Source organism: Xenopus laevis, chromosome 5L (genome assembly GCF_017654675.1).
Source record: "Xenopus laevis strain J_2021 chromosome 5L, Xenopus_laevis_v10.1, whole genome shotgun sequence".
Classification (NCBI taxonomy): domain Eukaryota; kingdom Metazoa; phylum Chordata; class Amphibia; order Anura; family Pipidae; genus Xenopus; species Xenopus laevis.
Genome location: NC_054379.1, coordinates 16,408,615 through 16,435,395, shown reverse-complemented (window position 1 = coordinate 16,435,395; position 26,781 = coordinate 16,408,615). Strand labels below are relative to the sequence as shown.

Below are 26,781 nucleotides of genomic sequence, written 5' to 3'. Positions count from 1 at the left end.
CCAGGAAGGGAAGGATTCGGGGATTCAGCAGAATCCCAAATAGTTAATTCAATGCATCCCTAATATAAACCCCTAAAATGCGTATGTATAATGGCAGGTTGCCTAGAAAATTATTTGTTTTTATTTAAGAAAAAAGCATTTTGGGTGGAGTTTCCCTTTAACCATCAACCTACAGTCATCCAGCTTTTGATTAGTATAACTTTCCAAACAATTCCCTGGCAACCAGACTGCTGAACTTGCAAACTGGAGAGCTGCTGAATAAAAAGCTAAAAATTCAAAAACCACAAATAATAAAATATGAAAACCAACTGCAAATTGCCCCAGAATATCGCTCTCTACATCATACTAACAGTTAACTCAAAGGGCTGCTAAAGATAAGAGAGACACCAAATTTAGATCCAGGGTCCAAATTCCCCTCACAACGATACATTGATTTGAATAAGAGACTGGAATATGAATAGGAGAGGCCTGAATACAAAGATGAGTAATAAAAAGTAGCAATAACAATACATTTGTAGCTTTACAGAGCATTTTGTTTTTAGATGGGGTCAGTGACCCCCATTTGAAAGCTGGAAAGAGTCAGAAGACAAATAACTGAAAAACTATAAAATAAATGGGAAGACCAATCGAAAAGTTGCTTAGCATAATGCCCTCAATTGATTAGCCCTGCTCACGGCACCATGATCAGCTTGTCTATGCTCATTCCTGACAATAAGGGACAGATTTATCAAGGGTCGGATTTTGAAGTGGAAAATACTTCGAAATTGGACCATCGAATAGAATCCTCCGACATTCGAAGTCGGAGGATTTTATTCATCGTACTTCGAATCATACGATTCGAACGATTTTATTGTACGATCGTACGATTTAAAAACGTAGAAAATTGCTCTGGAAGGTCCCCATAGGCTAAGATAGCACTTCGGCAGGTTTAAGTTGGCAAAGTATTTTTTAAAGAGACAATACTTCGATTATCGAATGGTCGAATAGTCTAACGATTTTTACTTCGAATCGAAGTCGAAGTATCCTATTCGATGGTCGAAGTATCCAAAAAATTACTTTGAAATTCGAACTTTTTGTACTTAGAAAATTCACTCGAACTTAGTAAATTTAGTAAATTTGCCCCTTAAAGTTATATGCACACTTCAGACACTAAACACTCCATTGCCACAAAGAGCAACCAGTTGTTTGTTTTTAACCCTGCAAAGACTGCATCCAACTTCCAGAGCTTTTAGTCTGTCAAGCTTTTTTAGCTTGACAGATGAAATAGTTTACAGTTGAAGGGGTAGTTTATCCTTACTTTAAAGTATGTTATTGAGCGTCATTTTCTTAGCAGCTTTTCGTCCGAATACCGAACCAAATCCTAATTTGCATATGCAAATTAGGGGTGGGAATGGGAAAACATTTTTTATTTCCTTGTTTTGTGAAAAAAGTCACGTGATTTCCCTCCCTGTCCCTAAATTGCACATGCAAATTAGGATTCGGTTCAGCCGGGCAGAAGGATTCAGCCAAATCCAAATCCTGCTGATCCCGAACCGAATCCCGGATTTGATGCATCCCTACAAAACACACACATTACTATAGTTGGAGAGACAGGAGAAGGGCCAGTAAAGGGGAACCCTGGTTAAACTTTGACTTTGGTTCTCCTTTAAAATAAAAATGGCTAGTGTGTTAAAGGGGCTGTTGTAGTGTTTATGCTGAAATTCTTCAGTTTTACTGTTTAAAGAAGCTGACTAGAAGTTATTCTCTTGACATAACTGAACTTTGATCATTGCCCTGGACTGAGCTCTAGTTAGTGTGTAAGGAATTACATTTCATTACCAGACCATCAAAACTTTAACAATTATATCAGTATGTATTTATATGTAAGCAAAATTACTTTGCCCGTTTTTATAATTTGCATTATTATATTATGATGTTAATATTGGTAAACACTTATTGCTCAATAACAAGAGCTCACAGACTACGTTTTAGGGCACCATGTTCAATTATTTTGGCAACGGATGGTCTCAGTTTGGGACAGTGGCAGAATGGGATGCTGTGGAAGGACAAACAATGGGCAGAAAACAAGCTGTGTGAGCATGACTTTGTTTTTAGCATGAGTACTGCACTCCACTGATCCTCCTCCATACCAAATAAATGCAATACCCCCCACCAATTAGTCACTAAAAACCATTAAATGGTAAGCAACCAATCAAAAACCTTTTCAGTTAATCCCAAAGCAGGTGCTGTGTTTTTTTATGTTCTGTCCAGCACACAGTCATGTCACCCAGGCTTACATTAATAAATGGGCAAAAGTGGCATTCAGCTGGAAGAGCACTGGATGTACCATTTACTTGTTGCTTATCACACCTGGACTTCATAACAAACAGCCATAATAATAATGTATATACAAATATGAGACTGTACTAAAGGTTCTAGGACTATGGGATAAAATCCTGGATCCTAGGATTATGTTTATCAATCTATTGGTGTTGTAAATATTACATTTCTGAGCCAGATGCTAGAGGCTTACAGTTTGACACCATCTAGATCAGGGGTCCCCAAACTTTTTTAACCCGTGAGCAACATGCAGATGTAAAAGGAGTTCGGGAGCAACACAAGAATGAATAATGGACCTGGGGTTGCCAAATTAGTTCTGCAATTGCCCATTTGGTAGCCCCTATGTGGACTGGCAGTATTCATGAGGCTCTGTTTGGCAGTACATCTGGTTTTTATGAAACAAAAACTTACCTCCAAGCCAGAAATTCAAAAATAAGCACCTGCTGTGAGGCCACTGGAAGCAACATCCAAGGGGTTGGAGAGCAACATGTTGCTCACAAGCCACTGGTTGGGGACCACTGATCTAGATTATCATGATTTATTTAAAGTCAACACATAATGTCATTATATAATAATTTTCTAAGGGCCCAGAAGAGAAAGCTGCTCTCCGTAAGTATCTCTGATAAGATACCAAACCTGGAAACCAGTGGTACATTACAAAAAGAAACAGCCGATGGGGCAGCAAGTTGGACTGCGCAATGATTAGTTCAATGTCCCTTTAAAAAAAGATCTATAATAGGTAGAGATAACATATAAAGCAGTGAATTAAGACTCCAAAGCTTTGAGTTGGGTGAAGAACAGTTTTTTGCAACCAAACATCGGAAACTGGGAGTTTCTATCCATGTAGAGGCAGACAGTTGGACTTCTACACACCCTTATGGCTCTGACTGTTCTCTTGGGATAGGCAATACCAAAAGCTACTATGTGAAGCAATGAACAGTTATTCCACCATAAGATGATCACAATCAAGCAACCCTATGTGCCCTCAACTTGTCATAGTTTTTAGACATCTTGTAATGGCAGCTATGTGACACAAGCCATCATTTTAAAAATGTCTAGTATAGCAAATAATTATTCACCTTTCATCTCACCCTAAATGATCTTCAAACTGGACGTCTGTTTATACGTATAGTGTAAATCTCCATTCTACCTAATTTTCATGCTGTCTGGCCTTCAGGCTCAGCCTCCCCTGCCACTGCTCAGAATCCCCCTTGGTGGGGCCAGCCCCACAGTTTGAGAAAATCTGTAGTAAGGATACACTTCAATTTCAAAACCAAAGAAATTGGACGCTTATTTTTTCACTAAAAGCAGTCCTTGCGTGTGTGTAGCCTTTGCTACATGTAATTCTGTGACTTTAAGAAACCAATTAAGAATCATTAACCAATTAAATTAACCAATTTCAGAAACCAAAACTCCACTAAAGCTGGCCATAGACTCAAAGATTCGCTCGTTTGGCGACATCGCCAAAGGAGCGGATCTTTCCCCGATATGCCACTAACGGCATGGCTATATTGGGGGTAATTCGAACGTTCGGCCGTATGGGGGGCCAGGGGGCTCCGACGGGTTGGTCGGTTAAAAATCCAACATTCCCGATCGATATCGTGGCCAGATATCGATCGGGAAGACCCGTCGGAAGCCCCCATACAGGGGCAGATAAGCTGTCAAATTGGTCCAAACGACCGATATCGGCAGCTTTATCTGCCTGTGTATGGCCACCTTATGATCACATAGTATTTTGAAACAATAAGGGATAATGTAACTACAGGTGCAGGTTGTTGTAAGAGTGGGCCCCTGATGTTAGGTGACCTTAGGAGGCATAGCCTACCACCGACCATAGCAGCCAACCAAATTTTGTTTTTTTAAATAGCAAACCAGTAAATGCTACCTGCTGGTTTGTTTCTATGGGTTGCTAGGATTACATTTACGTTTACATTTTGCACCTGGTATTACCCCAAAGGTGTTTTGAAAATTATTCTTTTCCATAGACTCTCTCACATTGATCAGGAACAACAACCATGTGCAATCATTTGCCTGCCAGCTGTTGTTGATTGCAACTTCCTGCATTCCTTGATAGACTGAACTCATGCAGACTGAACTTTTCTATGAACTGTAGTCAAAATAATAATTCCTGAAACCAGTGCATAATATTGCGTAAACTACTGTAGTAACTGGAACTTTTAGGCTTACACGAAGGAAACGATTTCCTGGTATCCATATTTACCCCCACCCCCCAAACACAGCTTGGAGTTGTAGTTCAGGACGAGCTGGTTGAGGATCACAATATTAAAATAACAAAATTATTTTAACCCACCAGAACCAAAGGGAATATACAAACTATGTGCAAGGGCTAAAACCACTTACCGATTCGGTGAAGGGGCCAAGTGATTGCTTGGTAGTGTTGAGTAAGCTGGTAAGCAATTGGATGGCTTCTGGCAATGTGACCTTCTCTGTGATAAAATCAGCCCTCTCGCTTTTCACTTCAACTGTCATTTCTGAAGAAAAAGAAGGAATTGGCTTAGAATATTATTTGAATTGAATAATGGTGATTGTTATACTGTAAAAGCTATATCACAACCAGCTCCGTGGATAGGGATACATTTTGAGTTGTTCACATGTATAAAACAAAATGTTCACTTCAACATATTTTATTCACACCACTTCTTCACTTAGTAGAACTTGATGGTGGAGGGATACGCTTTAAGGCTAGGGCCAGATGAGGCCGAAATGAGCCTGATGAAATCCGCAGGCCGATTCCAGCCCCTACCAGCAATATCCTCCTTCTTCATTTGCTTCTGGAATCCTTGTGTCAGCTCCGGCTCGAAATGCAAACAATTGTGTTTCTTCACCGAAAATCCTCCAAATGTGTTTACGCTGAGGGAATCACAAGAGTTGCGGATGTGAATGAAGAAGGAGTATACTGTTTGCTGTAGAGACTGAAAACAGTCTGTGAATTTCAGCATGCTCATTTCTACGCCGTCTGACTCTAGCCGAATTGTTTAGGGACAAAAAAAACTCAATCTTTTTGTTGAAGAATAATAAATACAGATGGCATAAACACCGGGTAATGCTTAATCATTGTCATCATTCTATTTACAGCAGATTTGGTCCTTGCTTGTTATCCTTCTACACAGCAGAATGCTCAAAGCCAATTGCTAAATGGTTTATCTGGGTTACTGCATTTGGCCAAATTACCCAGTGCTCCAAGTCAAATGATAAGGCAAATTACCTTGCTCAGGTTCTTTTTCATTTGGGATTGTTTCCTCTGGTATGACATCAGTGGGGTGTGCATGTGGCGGGGAAGCCTCAGATAGTTTTACATCATGGTCTGGAAGGAATGGGGGTTCCATGTTCTTCTCGGTATGTGATTCCATCTCAGAAGCCCCTTCTTTCTCCTCAATGTGCAGCTTATCAACATCTTCCTCTTTGTCAGAATCTTTAAGTTTTTCTTTCTCTTGGGTTTCCTCATTAGGTGGCTCTTCTACAGAAAATTGCATACATGAATATAAATTAAATGAGCTGCAGTTATTTTGGAATATTCATTTTAAATTAAAGGCAATAAGAAGGTTCCAAATTGGACATACTGTATAGGTAAGAGATTCACAAAGAGTTAAAGAGCCAGTGATGTATAGAAGATGCTCCAATGCAAAATAGTCTAAATAAGAATGGTCTTACTTGTACAAGAATTACAGTTTTGGGTGCCCAACTGCAAAAGTAACACAGCAGAACTGGATAAGCCTTAGAGTTTGACAACTAGAATGAGTGTTAGAACTCAAAATTGGAGAATAGAAACCTCATGGGGATGATAATTGCATGAACTAGTACATAGTATTACTTTTTCTCTTTGTGAGAGCAAATGGGAAGCGTACCTATAAGTACTGTTTCATCCACGAAGCAGAAAGCGAATTCATAAAAAGTGCCTAAAAATAAAAACTTTTTCTACCTCTACAAAAGGAAAAATGCAGTAATTAAAAGGGCATTATTCTGACCACTTGTGGCTTGAGAAAGCAATGTGTGTTTGTAGAGGTTTCTTTGCTTGAATAAAATAACGGCACCCTTGGGATCCCCATAAACATTCTGTTCAGGTGATATTTCATTGTAAAAGGCATAAATTATTCTATTGTTTAGCATACTTTTTAATCTATTCTTTCCAAAGTGTAATGGATCAAAATGACTTTTGTGTGCATCATATAATAGAGTCGGTACCTTTTTCTTTCACAGGTGAAGCTTGGTCCTTTACTTGTTCTCCAGGTGCAAGCTGAATGTTATCACTGTAGGCTGAATGTTTTTCTCTCAACTTATATGCAATTTCTTGGATATCGTCCACTAAAGATGCTTCTTTGTCAGGCATATCCTTTTCTGAGGCAACGATTTCTTCATTAGTGACTTCCCTCTGGTCCAAGACGGATTCAACAAACTCAAGAATATGTGTTTCTGATGACTCCAAGATTTCATCCAAAGCTTTGTCAATGTAGTCTTGTCTAACATGATCTTTCCTTGCTAGCTTAAGTTCAGATTCCATGTCATGAAACATGGCTTCCACCCTTAAAATATTCTCAGGACCAAGGTATTTTATAAATTCGTTTATGTGTTCATCATCTAAATATGATCTTATGATCACTAAGTCTCTAATATCATCTGTGTATGATCTTAAATCATCATACATTTCACCTTGTTCTTTAAGATCATCACTGGAGTGCAATGCAGGGAGTGTTTTGCTGCCCTCCTGAGTAACGTCTATCTGGCTGGTTTCACCATCTTGAATTTTGCCTTCTTTGCTTTCCTGAATCGGAACTGGTGGCATCTGTATATTTAATTCTGTTTCTCTACCTTGTTTAGTTTCTGTATCTTGGATTTGATTGAGAGATGCTTTGTCAGAATTCGGGGTGTCTGAGTTTTGGAGATTATCAGGGCTACCAGAACTTTCCTCCACTTTCTCTTTAATGGGATCTTTTGATTCTTCTCTATTTTTTCCCATATTCTGCTGAGATAATACAGCACTAACAGCATTTTCATCTTCCAGCTGATTTTCTTCATTTGGGTCTACTTCATAATCAACTTCATCAGTAGTGCCAGTCTCAGAAGCATCAGAGCTATTATTTTGAGTTGTATGTTCTTCCAAATTTGACTGTACCTTTTCAGAATCAATTCTATCAGACAGTGTCTCTTTAGACAATCCTGCATTTAGTGTTGCACTGTCTAGCACATTTTCCTTGGATTCTTCTGTCCCTTTGCCGAGGCTTTCAGATTCTTTGATAGGATGTTCCACTGCAGGTGGGCTTGAAGGTTTGTCAATTACTTCTTCTTCTTCTTCGTCTTCTCCTTCTTCTTCTTCTCCGTCTTCTTCTCCGTATTCTTCTTCTTCTTCTTCAGGATCTACAACTTCTTCAGTACTACTTTTTTCCTGGTCAGCAGATTTGATTCCTTCAGGCATGGTTGGTGGTTCACTTGATGATTTGTCTTCTTCTGTTACATCTTGGTCTGCTAATGTTGGTTCCTTACCAGCATTGCTTTTTTTATCTTCATTAGTTTTTTGACCAACTGAGGATTGGTCTACTACATTGTCGACTACAGTATTTGCTGTTGAAAGTGGCAATACATTTTCTGTGTTTGTCAGTGGTTTATCATCTTGTACTAAAGCCGTGTCAGAAGAATCTGCTTTGTTCTTAGTTTCTTCTGGGTCTTTGTTCTCTCCTTTCTCTGTTGTAGAATGCTCTAAATGTGCACTCTCCATTGGTAGTTCTTTGGCAATAGCTGGATCTACAGACTTGCCATCTTGAAAAGCAGGATCTAGTGTACCCTCTTTCCTCTGACTATCGTCAATGTCTCCTTTTCTGGACATATCTGATACTGCCGGTTCTTTCTCTGTAGATGTTAATTTGCCATCTTTAAGATCTGGGTCCAATATACCCTCTTTCTTCTGACCATCTTCCGTTTCTCCACCTTCTTTTTTGGTGTCATCCAATGCTACTGGTTCTTTTTCTGTAGATGCAAGTTTGCTATTGTGAAGATCTGGTTGTAGTGTAGCCTCTTTCATCTGACCATCTTCCATTTCGCCACCTTCTTTTTTGGAGTCGTCCAATTCTGCTGGTTCTTTCTCTGTGGATGAAAGTTTGCCATCTTGAAGATCCAGTGTTTCCATTTTACTTAGATTATCTTCCTTTTCTATACTTTCTTTCTTATTGGAGTCTCCTGATGCTGCAGGTTGTTGCTCTGTAGATGTAAGTTTACCATCTTGAAGACTGGGGTCTAATGTACTCTCTTTTCTCACACCATCTTCTTTTTCTCCATCTGCTTCTTTTGTGTCTTTAGAGTTATCAGGTACTACCGTCTCTTTCTCTGTAGATGTAGGTTTGCTATCTTGAAGATCTTGGTCGGTATCCATTTTCCTTAAACCATCTTCAGTTTCTCCACCTGCTTCTTTTTTGGAGTCATCTGACACAGTTGTTTTTTTCTCTGGAGATGTAAGTTTGCCATCTTGACTGGGGTCTAATGTACTCTCTTTTCTCACACCATCTTCTTTTTCTCCATCTGCTTCTTTTGTGTCTTTTGAGTTATCAGGTACTACCGTCTCTTTCTCTGTAGATGTAGGTTTGCTATCTTGAAGATCTTGGTCGGTATCCATTTTCCTTAAACCATCTTCAGTTTCTCCACCTGCTTCTTTTTTGGAGTCATCTGACACGGTTGTTTTTTTCTCTGGAGATGTAAGTTTGCCATCTTGAAGATCTGAGTCTAGTGTATGCACTTTCCTTAGACTATCTTCCATTTCTCTACCCTCTTCTTTATTGGAGTCTTCTGATGCTGCTGGAACAGGATCTAGTGTACCCTCTTGTCTCAGGCCATCTTCTGTTCCTCCACCTGCTTTTTTATTGGAGTCATCCAATACTGCTGGTTGTTTCTTTATAGATGCAAGTTTGCCATCTTCAAGATCGGTGTCTACAGTATCCACCTTCCTCTGAGTATCTTCAATTTCTCCACCGTCATTTTTTTTGGAGTCTTCGGATACTGCTGATTCTTTCTCTGTATATGGCAGTTTGTCATCTTGAAGATCAGGGTCTGGTGTACCCTCTTTACTTGGACCATCTATTATTTCTCCAGTTTCTTCCTTTTTGGAGTCATCGGATACTGCTGGTTCTTTCTCTGTAATTGCTTGTTTGCCATCTTGAAGATCTGGGTCTACTGTACCCTCTTTCCTCAGGCCATCTCCCATTTCTCCACCACCTTCTTTATTGGTGTCTTCTGGTGCTGCTGGTTCTGCAGATCCAAGTTTTCCATCTTGAAGACTGGGGTCTAGTGTACCCTCTTTTCTCAGACCATCTTCCATTTCTCTATCCTCTTTTTTGGAGTCATCCGAAATTGCTGGTTCTTTCTCTGTAGATGGAAGTTTACCATCTTGAAGATCTGTGTCTAGTGTACCCACATTTATCTCACCATCTTCTATTTGTTTAACTTCTTCCTTTTTGGACTCGTCCAAAACAGCTGTTTTTTCATCAGTAGATGTAGGGTTGGTATTTAAAGCCTGATTTTTATCATCAGATTCGTTATTGCCTACAACCTGATTTATTTCCACCGCAGATTTATGCTCCGCATCAGTTGCAGTGTCAGCCTTTTCTGTAGCTTTATGTATTAATGACTGTTCCTCCAGTGTTTCTAATTCTTTTTTAGTTCCAGTTTCTGCTACTGTACTTTGTCTGTTTAGGTACAATTCAGGGTCATCATTTGTTTTTGGGAGAGGAAGAGAAGCAGCATCATCATCAGAAGATTCGTTAATCAAATTGTCAGAAGAGCTCACTATTCCTGCTTGGGATTGTTCTACTTCTAATTTATTTTCCTGATCAGTTGTGTGCTCTATATGTGGCATCTGAGTTTTCTCCAAGCCAAGCAAAAATATTGTTTCTTCTTCTGACACATTTTCATCAACCTCTTGATCTTCATCGGTTTCTTCTTCAGAGTCTGTTTCATCAAAGTTTGTGACTGCTTTTGTTATTTCACCACCAGTAACAACGGCAAAGATTGTGTCTCCCAAAGAAGTCACTAACGTTTCTTCTTGTTTTACTGGTGTTGCTTTTCCCATTCTTCCTTCTGTAGTCTTAACCTCATCTTTAGGCAATGGATCTTGTTGATGGTCAAGGGTTGATTCATTTTCCAGTAACACCGCTTCATCCATATCCATGCTCTCCACATTTAAATCTTCGTAAGATAACCAAGGTGGCTCATTTAATTGTTCCTCTTGTCCTTCTTCTACACCATCATTTTGTTTATCCTCTTCTGTGTCTTCATCTGTGAATGTGTATTCTTTTGTTACATGCCTTGTATCCTCATCATCAGTCACAACAGCATCAGCTAATGTACCTACATAGGTTTTCAAATTCTGAATGGTGTCTTCATCAATAACTGAAAAGGCATTCAAGTCTTCATTAGACCCAGCAGGCCCTCCCTGAGATATGCTGCCATGTTCAGCATGTTCGTCTGGCACTTGTGATTTGACTAAAAGTGATTCTGTGGAATCGTGTGCAACTTTGCCTCCCTGAGAATCTTCTGATTCACTATTTATTCCTTCCTCTTTTTGATTATCTTCTTTTTTGTCTGAGCTCAGGGGTTGTTCTGTTTGATGGGGTCTATCGTCATCTTCCTCTTTCCTTTTCTGATGCTCATTGCTCGCATTTTCAATTGGAGAAGATTTTTCTTTGACCCCTGACTCACCATCAGGTGGATCCCCTGGTTGTGTTTCTTTTTCAAAATTGTTTCCCTCCTTGAATTCTGTGCTTTGTTTTGGTTTATTTAAAAGTTCATCAACATTATAATTGTCAAAATTATCTTTTCCTCCCTCGGGGCATACAAAATCTGTTTCCTACAAAGAAAGTAAAATAAAAAAAAGTTATACATATATTGTGTTCATTTTCAAGAACAAGCACTGTAGTATTTGGCAACTTCCTATAATAAGTTTGTTTCAAGTTTGTATATTTGAAAAGACCAAAATATGTTATTTATATGGTAGAAGTGCATTCTATATTTCTTAACCCATACAGGATACAGTATGAACTTTATGTAGGTATCTAAATGACCATGGGAAATGCTAATGACCAAGATATTAAAGTAAAGTTTTATGCAATTAATACAATTAATTTTTTTTATGTTCCTTAGAAAATTGTTTTGGGGAGATAGGAAATCAGACTTACATCTGCTGGTAATTCAATTTCATCTGTTGTGTAAACTTGTTTTATATCGAGGAGGTCCTTTGGGAAATATCCAAAATGACTGCCAACCTGAAGATGAAAGCAAATGATTAGTCTCTCTAGAGTAGAATTTGCCACCGATTAAATATTCCATTTGAAAATGTTCTCAACACTTGTGGGCTCGAGGCATACAGGAAAAAGGCACGTTATGGTATGATCACTGGTAATTCTCTGGTGCCGCACTATTAGCCTAAACCTATAAATGATATAAATATACGCAATACGAACCTCTAATGTGACTTTAAAATTAGGAGACAATGGGGGAGGGTCCTGCTTATAAGAGCTTACAATCTCTATAATTTTTTTTTTTATACTAACATTACCCAATTGTATCTGTGCATAAGTTCAGGTCAGGGCCGGACTAGGGGAAGTCAGAAGAGGCACGTGCCTAGGGAAGGGGGCAACGGGCACATACCTCTTCCAACCACTTACCCCTAGTCCGGCACAATATGTGCTCTCTCTGGCGCCCCCTCCTGATGTCAGAGTTCGATGAAGCGGACGCTCGCATGACGTTGGTTCGCTAAGGAGCACACACAAGGGAAGGGGCGAGGTAGCCAGCTTTCTTGCCTAGGGCACCCAGCAGGCATGGCCTGGCTCTGGTTCTGGTGAAATATTTGTATATATAAACTCTTATGTTCTATAGGCTAATATCAAATGCAACTCCGTCTGCCAACAGAGAAACGGAGATAGAGAAACAACCATTCAGAGTGGATACGCACCCACCTATCTGCTCCTTGCAGTTACACAGACAAGCACTGTGTGTACATATGGAGTGGATTTCGTCAAGGAAACCCAAAGTTATGCATTTTCATATCTGTGCACACAGGCCAATGCAATACCTATCAGTGCACTTAAAGGAGAAGGAAAGCTCCAAGACAGTTTATTGCCAATAGAATAGCCACAATAGTGCAAGCTAGAACGCTAGATTTATTCTGCAGAATGCTTTACCATACCTGAGTAAACAGCTCTAGACACTGTCTCTGTTTGTTTAGGATAGAAGCTGCCATATAAGCTTGGTGTGACATCACTTCCTGCCTGAGTTTCTCCCTGCTCACTAACAGCTCTGAGCTCAGATTACAGCAGGGATGGGAGGAGGGAAGGGGAGAGGAGCAAACTGAGCATGCTCAAGGCCGTGCCCTGGAGGTTTAAGCTGAAAACAGGAAGTCTGATACAGAAGCCCATGTGTACAGAATAAAAGCAAAGAAATGTGGTGTTTCTTTTGACAGAGGACTCAGAGTAGTATTACTTTGAGGGTTTACTGGTGTATTTATATAGACCTTTCTGATAAAGCTTACTTAATTTTAGCCTTTCCTTCTCCTTTAATGCAACAAGCAGATGGTTTTGGATCCACTCGTACTGATTGTTTGTACACAAGTGGGGAAACAGCCTTGTGTGACATTAGCCTTACACTTAAGCTCTGCGGGAGACAATACCGCTTTATAAATAGCAATAAGAGAGTGAATTTATGTGATGACACTTTCCCTAGAATTTCTTTGTACTGACCACTACCTTGTCAGGAGTCACTTTTCATTACCAAAAGGGAGTATTTAAAGAAAACCTATATCTGTTCTTATTTAAAGGGCCCGATATATCAAAGTGTGAGATCCGAGCTCAGCACAGAAAATCTCACCCGCTTTCTATTCATTCCTATGGGATTTTTAGAAACGTATTTATCAGTGGGTCAAAGTTAGAGTTCACTTGTAAAAATCCCATAGGAATGAATAGAAAGTGGGTGAGCTTTTACACAGTAAGCTCTAATCTCACATTTTGATAAATCTGCCTCAAAGCCTGTGAGGTATGCATCTGCTATTCCCAGCACTGGTGGAATGGGACATGTGGGACAGTATGTATCATAAACAAGGGAAAGTTGTGCTCACCACTAATTTTTAAAAACACTAGGCAGGGGTGCAATGAGGCTGTGACCCCAAAATACATACTGTATAGACAAATGCAAGAGTCCTCTGCACTCAACCCATTAACAATATATTTAAGACATGTTGTAGCTCCCACCCTTCCCAGCTATAGTCAGGTGATCCCACTGGTGTCTAATAAAAGGGCAGCCAAGTTTGGGAGTTTTACTTTGACAGCAGCAAGTAAGTTGCAGGTAAAACTTAGTCCCTTTGTAAAATGTATAATGAAGCAATAGAATTCTTAATGAATCAGATGAAAATTAAGCGTAGGACTGGTCAGATATGGGATGACTTTACCGTAGTTGGCCAGCTTAAATATATTGCAATATATGGACAAACAATCCCTGTTTTGTTTAAAGGGTAAGGCATTTTTCAGTAGCAGTATGCACAAAATGTCGCTGTCTTAAATATATTGTTAATGGGTTGAGTGCAGAGGACAGTATGTATCATGGAAGAAAGTGTAAGCGGGAAGCACATGGAGGGCAGAGCACATGTAGTAACACACAAATTACACTTTTTTTACATTAAAGGAAAAAAAAATATTTTAAGTCTGTATACAGTGACAATAGTGTAATAAAATATAATGTTCTATATTGTCCTGCACTGGTAAAACTGGTATGTCTCTCACGAAACACTACTATAGTTTATATAACATGCTACTGTGTAGCCATGAGGGCAGCCATTCACGGTTTAGCTTACATAGCAGATAACAGATTCACTATGTAGAATCACACTAAATCCCATAGAGAGCTTATCTGTTATCTTCTATGTAACCTGTGCCTTTTCTCCTTTTCAGCTTAAATGGCTGCCCCATGGCTACACAGCGGCATAATCATATAAACTATAGCTGTCTTTCTAAAGCAGACAAACATTGTTTACCAATGCAGGGCAACAGTACATTATGTTTTACTTTTCTTTACTTTAAAGGAGAAGGAAAGCTACAGACAGCTTATTGCCAATAGATTAGCCGCAATAGTGCAAGCTATAACACTATTTATTCTGCAGAATGTTTTACCATACCTTAGTAAACAGCAATAGAAGCTCTCTCTGTTTAGGATAGCAGCTGCAGTATTAGCTTGGTGTGACATCACTTCCTGCCTGAGTCTCTCCCTGTCTCACTGATAGCTCTGGGCTCAGATTACAGCAGGATGGGGAGGACGACGGAGGGGGAAAAGGGAGGGGGAGAGGAGCCCTAGCCCTGGAGGTTTATGCTGAAAACACAATAGAAGGAAAGAAATGCTGAGTTTATTTTGACTCAGAGCAGCATTACTTTGAGGGTTTACTGGTGTATTTATATAGTCCTTTCTGATAAAGCTTACTTAATTTTAACCTTTCCTTCTTCTTTAAAATGATTTTTTTTTTTGGTGTTACTGTTACCTTTAATTCTAACAATTGGCATGGGAAAGGTAAATCCTGTTAGAACAAGGATCTGTACCTTACCAGGCACGGTGTGGCTCTCCATTGGAGGTAGCACATCAGGCCTCTACCCAAATGCAAAGTTTATTTTCTCTTTAAGATTACTCAATCAGTATATAGTATAAAAGAAAAGCAAAACCAGATACGCATAGCAAAGGAATAGTTATTGCAGGAACTGAGTGTTAGAAAGGAAACTCTTTCGTGCTTTAAATATTCAGACTTTATCACAACCTAAAAATAGCTAACCAGGTCACCAACCCGAGCCATTCACAGTAAGCTATGTCGTTGCATAATTACCCATGTGAAAAGGGAAAACAGCATGCTCACAACTGATCAGGTCACTAAAATGTCACAAATGTTTGTGCATCTGAAATACACGTTAGTATTTCAGAAAACATCATGTTTACTAGTTAGCAGAATTCCTACATGTATTTATAATACTCAGTGATATAGTGCTATGAGGCATTTAGCTGTAAGGGTACATACAGCTCTCCTGCCTCCCAAATAAGCAGAGGAGGGAAGATACTGTGCACAAAATAAGATATAACCTGCAATTGTGCTGCCTAGCAAAATCAATATGGCAGCTCTCACCAATATACAAATATTCAGAGAAGGAATGTACTGTGCACACAATAAGCTACACATTTCTGCTCTGCTGTCTAAAAAAACAATCAGATGGAGAGGGAACGCAGTCAACAGAGGGTAAATATTCTCTGTACATATTAAACATTGTTTCTCATACTTTATTCTGCTCTTGTTTGTTCCAGTTCAAGCAACCTGGATTTCAAACACATGGAGTTGTGCAAATTCAGGAGTCTATAATATTTCCAGTAGTTACAACCCTCCCCAACCATGACACAGAAACAAAATGTTTGTCAACTTTAGCTTTGCTGCAATTGATTCTGTCATTATGTCCTTTTCAGAGTTCTTATGCAAAGTGGCAGGCTTACATTATTATGGCAGCAAACCTGAATCCCAAAACCTAAAAAGGCCTTAATTATAATGATCCAAGTGTACCATTTTCAGAGGTTCAGCAGCTATGTAAGATTAAAGGAGACGTAAAGGCATAAATTAAGTAAGCTTTATCAGAAGGGTCTATATAAATAAACCAGTAACTCCTGAAAGTAATGCTGTTCTGAGTCCTCTGTCAAAAGAAACACCTAATTTCTTTCCTTCTATTGTGTACTCATGGGCTGCTGTATCAGATTTACTGTTTTCATCTTAAACCTCCAGGGCTTGAGCATGCTCAGTTTGCTCCTCTCTCCCCTCCCTCCTCCCCTTCCTGCTGTAATCTGAGCCCAGAGTTATAAGTGAGCAGGGAGACTAAGGCAGGAAGTGATGTCACACCAAGCTAATATGGCTGCCTCTATCCTAAACAAACAGAGAGCTATTATAGCTGTTTACTCATTTATGGTAAAGCATTCTGCAGAATTAATATAGTGTTATAGCTTGCACTATTGTGGCTAATCTATTGGCAATAAACTGCTTCGGAAGCTTTCCTTCTCCTTTAATGATTCAGGCCTTCATAGTTGTCCCCATCTCGATTCTTGTTAGAGTACACTTCTTATTTACTCAAGGGTAAAAATGACTATAACTTAAAACTATACTAAGACTGTGAATTGTAATTACCAGCTCCTATCTTTCAAGGAATATAAAGTTAAAATAATTGATCCCTGTATGTGCAAACTTTTGATATCAAATAACAACCAGTTAGACACAAATAGAAAAGCTAAAACACAAACTTGCTAAGAATAGCCACTGGGACTGACAAGCTTCACATGCTTCAGCTGCAGAACTCTATAGAGGTAAAGCAATAAAAGTTGCAGTGTACCAGGTTTAGTAACCTATAGCAACTAACCAGTAGGTATCATTTAATGGTCAAATCTTTGAATTGGTTGCTGTGTGTTTAATTGGTTGCTGTGTGTTAATTGCATTAATCCATATGTTTTGTTGACGTAACGTGACTAAGACTGATCGTATGGTACATGGACTGGTTTATCATTAACATGAAGACTCTTAGGGGCAAATTTACTTAAGGTCGAATATTGAAGGATTTAATAGTTCGATTGAACTATTAAATCCTTTGAATCGTTCGATTCGAAGGATTTTAATCCATCAATCGAACGATTGTTCTTCGACCAAAAAATACTTAGAAAGCCTATGGGGACCTTCTCCATAGGCTAACATTGACTTCGGTAGGTTTTAGGTGGCGAACTAAGGGGTCGAAGTTTTTTTTTAAAGAGACAGTACTTTCGACTATCGAATGGTTGAATAGTCAAACGATTTTTAGTTCGAAACGTTCGATTCGAAGTCGACGTCGTAGTAGAAGTAGCCCATTCGATGGTCAAAGTAGCCAAAAAAAAACATTCGAAATTCGAAAAAATTGTTCCTCTATTCCTTCACTCGAGCTAAGTAAATGGGTCCCTTAATGTATGACTTGTTCACCGGAATGATCAGTTGGCAGGCTGACCATGCAGGTAAAGATGCCATGCAGAAACATTATCCTTGCCACTATTGTTCTATCTGTATGTGTACAGCAAGCTTAGAGAGGCCTTAAGAATTAAACAAGGATATATATACAGGTATGGGATCTGTTATCTGGAAACCCTTTATTAAGAAAGCTCCGAATTACGGAAAGGCTGTCCCTTATTTTATCCAAATAATCCAAATTATTAAAAATGATTTCCTTTTTCTCTGTAATAATAATAAAACAGCAGCTTATACTTGATCCCAACTAAGATATAATTACTCCTTATTGGAAGCAAACCCAGCCTATTTGGGTTTATTTAATGTTTACATGATTTTCTAGTGGACTCAATGTATGAAGATCAAATTACAGAAAGATTCATTATCCGGGTCCTGAGCACTCTGGATAACAGGTCCCACACCTGTATAGAACATTTAAACATCATGGATTATTTCTCTGGACAACTGGTAATAGGAAAAGTGCGACTTACCGTCCCTGCCCAAAGGCTTGTGGATCTTCCTGCTAATTTGAAGTACACATATATTGTTTCGTCCTTTTTAACATTCAAAAAACGGCAGTCAGGTCCTGCAAAATCTTCTAAGGCTTTCCCCCTGCACATCAACACTGGGAACAGAAGAAAATGTGGTATTAATACAATGTAAACTACTACTATATATATTCCTACGAGACCAGTCATGCTAGTCCAGGAGGGGCAAAGGGAGCCCCAGGAATTGCAGGAATGCTACAACTATGTTGTTGAATTACAGCAGCTGGAGGGCCGCAGGTTGGACATCACAATACTGAAAAGTTAAAAACAACCCACTGTTTGCAATTTGATAATTTTTTCCCTGTTCTTTGATCATGAGGCCCCAATATGAGGGCCCACTATGATACTGAGTTATATCTTATTTTATGTCTCAAAATATACATTCCTATACTAGTATATGGGCAACAACAATGTCTGTCTGTGTATATGTATTGTATGGTACAGGTTTGTGGTTCAAGCCCTACTTTGATATCCAGAATTTAGTACAGGTATGGCATCCATTATCCCAAAACCTGATATCCACAAAGCTTCGAATTACGGGATGGCCATCTCCCATAGCCTCCATTATAATCAAATAATTCAATTTTTAAATTCTGTAATACAAAAACAGTACATTGTACTTGATCCAAACAAAGATATACTGTAATTAATCCTTATTGGAGGCAAAACAATCTTATTGGGTTTATTTAATGTTTAAATGATTTTTTAGTAGACTTATGGATGGAGATCCAAATTATGGAAAGATCCCTTATCCAGAAAACCCCAGGTCCCTAGCATTCTGGATAACGGGTTCCATACCTGTACTTTGCTTATAGGAAGGCTATAGATATAGGGCAGAATTATCTAGGGCAGCAAAAAGGTGTCACGCTAAATCTCTCCCTAATTTATTTTCAGACTGGGAGTTCTAGTATATCTAGGGCATTATCCCAAAAAATCACATTGCCACTGATGTAGTAAGAATGGTAGCCCTTTAGTTTGCCAACTGCTACAGTAGCGAAAGAGTGTATATACATCACCAGAAATCAGTTTATCTTACATAAGACATACAGCTGAAGTGGGGAAACTACATGCTACAGTTCCCACAGTAAAATCTTTCTGGGGTGTCCCACCCACAAAAACTTAAGGAAGATTATCTGCAGTGGGTGACTGGCCCTCCAGGAAACCAGGAAAACTCAAGATGGGCTCAGGTATCAGTAGGCCCTTGTGCTCCTAACCATTTAGTCTATTTCATGGCCATTCCCTACATCTGTAAACAATGAGGCAAAATAGATGGAAACATAGATTATAGTATACAAAGAAAGGAGTCAAGGAGAAGTTGAGTGAGGAGAAAAAAAACAATAGTTTAGGAGAATGGACCTATGGCCTATGACAGTGCTCCCCAACCAGTGGCTCCAGACCCTTAGATGTTGCTCCCAGTGGCCTTAAAGTGATACTATTTTAAATATTATTGAACATCAAACATTGCCTATAGGTCATGCTGACCATTTTTCACTAATAGCTTTTATAAGTAATTGTAACTTATAAGTTCCTTATCCTGACTGTTTTGCCAACCTGACTGTTCCTTCACAACCTGTCAGTTACAGTTTCTAATGCTAACGAGCTACTGCTGCACAAATATGGCAGCCCCTTCACGGGGGGGGGGGGGATCAGATAGGTCGTCTAAAAGCATCTGGCAAATATTTTTATGGCAAAATAGCCTGCGAAGACAATGTTATGATAGATATTAAAAAAGGTTTCATTTTTGGTGTCAGTGTCTCTGTAAAGCAGGAGCTTATTTTTTTAATTTCTGGCTTTAAGGCAAGTTGGTTGCACAAAACCAGGTGTACTGCCAAACAGGGCCTTCTTGGGACTGCCAGTACACATAGGGACTACCAAAGTGCCTTATTTGCCTCCCCCAGGAAATTTTTTTCATGCTTGTATTGCTCCAGTCCAGGTCTGGACTGGGAGTCAAATTTGGCCATGGCATTTCAGGTACACAGAGGCCCAATCAGCTCCCCACCAGCCCACCAAAAAGTGACTGTCTATGGCAGTGATCCCCAACCAGTAGCTCTTGAGCAACATGTTGCTCTCCAACCCCTTGGATGTTGCTCTCAATGTCCTCAAAGCAGGTGCTTAATTTTGAATTCCAGGCTTGGAAACATGTTTTAATTGCATAAAAACTAAGTATAGTGCTAAGTAGAGCCTCCCCATTGCTCCAGTCAAGATGATGAAAATTTGCATGAATAAAGGGGAGGGGACAGGGGTGATGAATGGCAGTGTGCCTAGGGGCGCCCACTATGTAAATCCGGCCCTGGGTCTATGGCATCTTACAGCAGCCCCTCTGGCATTTGCCAGAACCCACAGATGGCCAGTCTGGGCCCACTCCAGTCCCCAACTGTTTTTACAACTGAATGTGGCTCCTAAGTAGAGAAGGTTGTATGTTTGCATTGAAGCAGAGTTGCTTGCACCATACTGTATCTTGCCTATATAATGTAGCATTCACCCCAAAACATGGCCAAAACTTGAACAAGGACATACATACAGTACCGCAAACACAAAAGTCTGAATACCTATATTACAGATAAATGAAATACATAGGAACACATAAACTGGACATCAGCCTGGTCTATAGATAACAATGGACCGATTTCTACAGCAGCAGCAGCTGTTAATCCTTCTGTTACATCTGCCTTTTAGGATGCAAAGGACTGGGCTGAAAAGAATCCTTTTAGGTACAAAACACAGTGTCCCCTATTTGACTTTAGTATTCCAAACCCACCAGCCCCATGTTAGCTGGCCGGAGAGAGTAATGAGGCTGTAAAGTGAAGCTGTAAACCTATTAACACTTGTAAACAAAGATGTAAACAAAGGCAGCTGGGTCTTATCAGAGGGATTTCCTTTTCTTAATGACATGGTTTCTTGTGATAGGATAAAAGGGAGAGATAGGGATCTAATGAGCCAATAGGTAACCTGGGGTGAATAGATAGATATACCCGGCTGGTTCAGTTGTATAAGGAGAGCAGTGCAACAATGTCATTCTAAGTGTCACATTGTATCAAGAATAAACAGGAAGGGGAACTGAAAGAGATACACAGAGGGGAAGCAACAGGGAGGAAAGTAAAGTGGTCAGAGGACTACTAGCCCCTCACTCACAGCTCTCACCCTTCCTCCTCCTCCCCAGTTAGTGGAAGGCACAAGCCAAGGATACTCACTGCTACACTCCTCGTCTGCGCAGCGCTTGAGCTCGGAGAAGGTGCGCTCCAGAGTCTGGCTGCTGTGCGCGACGTGTAGAACAAGAGCCAGGAGGGAAATGGGGATCCTGGCCGCAGCCATGTCTGTAGGGTGGCAGTGTCCTGTGGCTGCTGGGGGGAGGGAGCATGAGCAGAGACAGAGGCAGACACGTCAGCAGGAGACAGCGCAGCAAGGATACGGGGGGAGGAGCCTGCAAGGAAAAGACGGGGGAAGGGACGTCGGGATTCGCTAGTCCTACAACAAGCCCTTCACAGCGGCTGCTGAACTAGAAGTTTCTGTAGGAGGGTTGCTGGAAGTTGTAGTTTGCCTGGTGCTGATCAGGATGAGAAGGTTACAATAGCTATGAAGGGAAAGGTCCAGAGTCACCTCCGTATAACCACCTGTTCTGTTTTGATCCTAACAGTTGGGTTTCTCTAAAGCTGGCCATACACGGGCACATAAAGCTATTGGTCGTTTCTCTAAAGCTGGCCATACACGGGCACATAAAGCTATTGGTCGTTTAGACACAGGGCTGGATAATGTGGCTGCCCCTAGACCCACTGCTGTTTGTCGCCCCCATCCCCTCCCCTTTAGGGTAGGGCTACACTGACTTTTTTGGCGCGATCCGACGCGCTGGGACAAAACGCCGGGCGTCAAATCGCATGCGATGGAAATAAGGTAAGTGATGGAAATGTCGGATGAAGTTGCAGCGTTGATCCGATGCGACACGACTGTGGGATGCAGACGCTGCATAATGAGTCTGCACCCGACAGACGTGTCACGTCGGCTCAACGCTGCGACTTCATCCGACATTTCCATTACTTACCTTATTTCCGCCACATATGATTTGACGTCTGCGTTTTTGCGCAGCGCGTCGGATCGCACAGAAAACGCCCGTGTAGTTCTACCCTTATTCAGGAAAATTTTCATCATCAGGAACGGAGCAATGGAGATTGGTGCAGGGGAAATTTAAAAAACTATCGTATCTCCTGCGCATCCACAGTGTTTCTGAACCAATGTGGGTGTGGTTGGGCAGCATGGCGCCCCCTAAAATCCTGCCACCCTAGGCCCTGGCCTTTAGACCAAGCATGGCTATGAGAATGAAGTTGTAGCTACTGTATAGCAAACAGCTTGGCAGAAACTGTAGAGAAGGCTGATACGTAAAACTTAATAACAAGCTTTCAATTTCCTAGATAGCACTCATTTGGTCCAATGGTCTGCTCAAACCTTTCTTAGCATCAAGCAAGTTTTCCCAGGAAATTATTACATGCCTAAAGGTGACCATACACAATAAGATCCGCTCATTTGGCAAATGAGCAGATCTTAACCCAATATCCCCACTAAAGGCAGGGCCAAACGACCGGATTACAATTAAGGAAATGGGTGCAGATGGGACGAGGACTGCATCAACTAGTCGATGTGGTCCTCGATCGGCAAAAAAATCAAACCTGCCGATTGATATCTGCCCGATTTTTGGCCTGATATCTATCGGGTAGACCCGTTGGAAGCTTTAATCTGCCTACGTATTGCCACCCTAATTTGCTGTTGTGAGTATGGAAGGGGGGACTGTACAGCTGTTATCAACTACTCTCACCCTAGGTGTGTTACTGTTTTTTACAAGTACTAAAAATGAAATATTCATATAATAGAAATCAATTTTCAGGATCTATTCACATAATTCAGCAACCAAAAGGCTGAACCATTGCATTGTCCCAGGTGCAGACACACAATTTTGGCTCCAAAATGCTCTTTTGTTTTGATGTAGAAATCCGCCGCATGCCTGCACCCGGTCAGACTAAATGGTTCTGTGTGTGGCATTAGCCTAAAACTCCTTACTGTATGCGATAAACCCTCAACAAAATGCAAACAAAGGGTTACATGGGGTCCAGTGGCATAACTAGATGGTCCCAGGGTTGAACCAGGGGGCCCAGGGTCGGAACCCTGGACCCTCCTGGCGTGCCGCCACACGTGCACAAGCGCGCACTATGTTACCCATCGTTTTTCGTAGTAAGGAGCCGGCAAATCGTGGATCTTGGTCGACAGGGCCCACAACCCACTGGGTTTATTTCCCGATGTCCCGCCGGCCCAGCCCGACCCTAACTGGGCCCCACAGCAAATTATTTTTGAGACCCCCAAAATGTCTAGAGGTTGACTTGTTTTACCATTATTTATTGAAATTGTATATATATTAGGGCCTCATGGGGCCCTACACCACCCGAGACCCCCTGCAGTGACATGGTCTGTTTCCTCTGTAGTTAAGCCCCTGATGGGGTCTTTATCATCCCCCATATGACCATCTAGGACATGTTCGTTGGAGATAGGGGCAGGTGCTGATAAACCTGTATGAAAGTTAACACTGGACTGTAGAGAGGGGCTGCAGGAACTGGTGAGGCTAGGAATGTTTATCCGTGGGTGCAGTTCAGGAAGAACTTCCTACAGGATTGGACTGGGCTGGTGGGATTCTGGGAAAAAACCCAGCGGATCCTGCTGACTCAGACCTGAGTATGGTGTGGAAACCAATCAGAATTTTGCAATAATATTGTTACTGCCACTGACCAGTCAGAAGCAGTGGCTGATTGGCTGATAAGTTACTAAGCCAATAAAGTCATTACATATTGTTTGCCTTGTGAGAGGGAACAAAGCAGGCCAGAATTTGCAGCTTCTCACACAACCAATAATAATAATAACACATCCTCTTAGTAACAGGATGTTTGCTCAAAAAAAAATCCTGTCTCCATTTTTCATATGTGTCTGAAATAAATGAACAGGTGTGGCCCTCATGTTTTAATTTCATGGGTTTAATGACACTATTTGCTCTTTGCTGTTAATTACACGTCTTAGTATAATATCACCCCCCCTTATGGTTTTCTGTAAAGAAATAGGGGATGGGGTAAAGGAGTTTTTATGTACCTTTATGTTTATATTATATTTATTTGTTTATATTATATGTCTATAACATATATTAACATTTATGTTTATATTAACTTATTTAACACATCTAACAGTACTTGTTTTCAAGGTGAACCACCCCTTTAAATCAAATTTTACTATGATGTCGAGAGTGATATTCTGAGACAATATCCAGTTGGCTTTCATTTTGTACTATTTGTGATTTCTGAGTTATTTAGCTTATTATTCAGCAGTTCTCCAGTTTGCAATTTTAGCAATCTGGTTGCTAGGGTCCAAATTACCCTAGCAACCATGTATTGATTTGAACAAGAGACTGGAATATGAATAGAAAAGGTCTGAATGGAAAGATGAGTAATACAAATTAGCAATAACAATACATTTGTAGCCTTACAGAGCATTTGTTTTTAGATGAGGTCAGTGACATCCATTTGAACACTTGAAAGAGTCAGATGAAGAAGGCAAATAATTTAAAAACGTAAACAAAATAAATAACAAAGACCAACTGAAACGTTTCTTAGAATTGCCCATACTATAACATACTAAACATACTAACATACTAACAATGGCTTTTAATGGGGTGGCACAAGTAAATAATATTTGTAAAGTCCTGACACAAAAACAGGAACAAGGGCCAATCACACAGATCCCTATATGATCTACGCAGCTTGCCTGTCCACCTCATGAATGCAAAGCTAGACTGAGGACAAACTCCTCTACTACAGCACCTGGGATTGTACAAGACTCTAGGGTTTGACAGGTGTCAATGTCACATTAAGATATGAAGATTGATAAAATAACACATTTTATGTGTTTGGCTGCATCACTTCTATGGCAGTGATCGTTGATGCTCTGTTATACAGATAGTTAGAATCTCAGCCATAAAGCAGGACAAGACTGCTGCTTACAATGGGGAACAGATAAGCCACTGGGACAGAATGTTCTGTTATACAGACAGCTAGAATCTCAGCTGCCATAAAGCAGGGCAGGACTGCTGCTTACAATGGGGATCAGATAGGATCTGTGCAGCCACTAGGACAGAATGCTCTGTTATACAGATAGTTAGAATCTCAGCCATAAAGCAGGGCATATACAGAATCTCAGACATAAACCGAAACAATATGCACTGATTTCAGGCTCAATCTAAATTATGTTTTACTTATCATTTCCCTTTAATACTAAGTTCTTGTTTAGTTGTTTAATAGGAACAATGGTGACCTCTGCTGGTGCCTATAGTTTATTTTTCCTTTCCAGAAACAAGGCTAACCATGCAAGGAAACCTACTGATGGGTTATTTATCATCCCCCATATGATCGGCTAGGATATGTTAGTTAGAGTAGGGGCAGGTGCCGATAAACCTTTATGAAAGTTAACACTGGACTGTAGAGAGGGGCTGCCGGAACTGGTGAGGCTGGGAATGCTGGACAGAGTGCAGTGAAGATGTGAGAGGACAAGAAAATACAGGGAAGCCAGAATGGCTGGACAGAGGACCGATGACCTGAGTTGTAGACAGACAGTGTGGCCAGTTTATCTGTGGCTGCAGTTCAGGAAGAACTTCCTACAGGATTGGACTGAACTGAATGGATCCTGGGAAAGAAACCCGGTGGACTCTGCTGACTCAGACCTGATCCTTCTTGCTCTTCGCTGTCGCTCTCCACTGCCAGTAAAAGTAAATTTAAGGTGTGTGCAAGGTGGGGTAGAGGCTGGTGGTGGGTGAGCGGTGGGGCCCTAGAGGGGGTGGAGGCCCCTGAGGTAGCAGTCCCATGGGCCTCGCACACCCCAGTCTGACAAACTCTATAAAATTGAGCCCAAATATAACCTATATACAACTTAGGCTGGTCTGATATCCCAGATTTTCGGATTCTTACATACTTTCCATACTCGGGGTATAATAAATGTCGAAAAATGTATGGGGTTTTTTTTTCACTAAAAATTTGGATTTTATAGTTTAAAAAATCGTTTTTTTTTTTTTTAAGTTTTTGGCTTTCGACCTTTAATGAATAACCCCCTAAATGTAGTGCATTTACTGTGGTGGGGAATTTAAGGAATAAATCTGTAAGAAAGCAGAAGTGTAAAGAACCAGTAACACCAGAAATGAACGTGCCCTGAAAGCGTTTACTGTAGATATAATATTTACTCACGTATCTGCTCATTTACTCATTTAACTACACTCCTAGGAAGGTTGATATTTTACTTGGAAATGCATGTAGCCTTTCTGATTAACGTGGTTGTTCACCTTTACATTAACTATTAGTATTATGTAGGGAGTGATATTCTGAGACAATTTGCAAATTTTCAATTTTTAGTTGATGGACAATTCGTATGATCGTTCTGAGAAGATCGTAGTTTTGCGATGACGATTGGATCTTTTAAAAATCTCAACATCTATGGCCAGCTTTAGTCCAGCTAGAACATGGACGTCCAAAGGGATCAAAGCTAAAGACCAACTGCAACAAGTCATGCAGTTAGAGTAAATGTTTTATCTTTTTTATAGTTTCTGAATTATTTGCCTTCTACTTCTGCTTCTCTTCAGCTTTCAATGGAGCTCACAAATGCTCTGTAAGGCTACAAATATATTATTATTATTGCCACTTTTCATTACTCATCTTTCTATTCAGGCCTCTCCTATTCATATTCCAGTCTCTTATTCATGTCAATGCATGGTTGCTAGGGTAATTTGGACCCTAGCAACCTGAAATTGCTGGAGAGCAGCTGAATAAAAACGTAAATAACTCAAAAACCAGAAATAACAAAAAATGAAAACCAATTGAA

The 26,781-nt window shown here is 40.3% G+C and overlaps 1 protein-coding gene across 5 annotated transcripts in view; it reads right to left on the bottom strand.

The window, feature by feature from the left end:
- The window catches only part of LOC108716472 (transport and Golgi organization protein 1 homolog), a 55,881-nt gene extending 34,498 nt beyond the window's left edge, over window positions 1-21,383 (bottom strand). For 2 of the 5 annotated variants that reach the window (XM_018262630.2, XM_018262631.2), the window contains exons 1-6: window positions 21,084-21,383; window positions 17,836-17,969; window positions 11,496-11,582; window positions 6,523-11,167; window positions 5,546-5,797; window positions 4,681-4,811 (exon numbers count right to left, since the gene is read on the bottom strand). In XM_018262630.2, the coding sequence (XP_018118119.1) occupies window positions 4,681-4,811; window positions 5,546-5,797; window positions 6,523-11,167; window positions 11,496-11,582; window positions 17,836-17,969; window positions 21,084-21,204 (5,370 nt within the window). In that variant the 5' untranslated portion in view covers window positions 21,205-21,383. The remainder of the gene's footprint in view (window positions 1-4,680; window positions 4,812-5,545; window positions 5,798-6,522; window positions 11,168-11,495; window positions 11,583-17,835; window positions 17,970-21,083) is intronic. The other 3 variants (XM_041562556.1, XM_018262633.2, XM_018262632.2) reach the window with 3 other exon arrangements.
- Window positions 21,384-26,781: the final 5,398 nt, after the last annotated feature.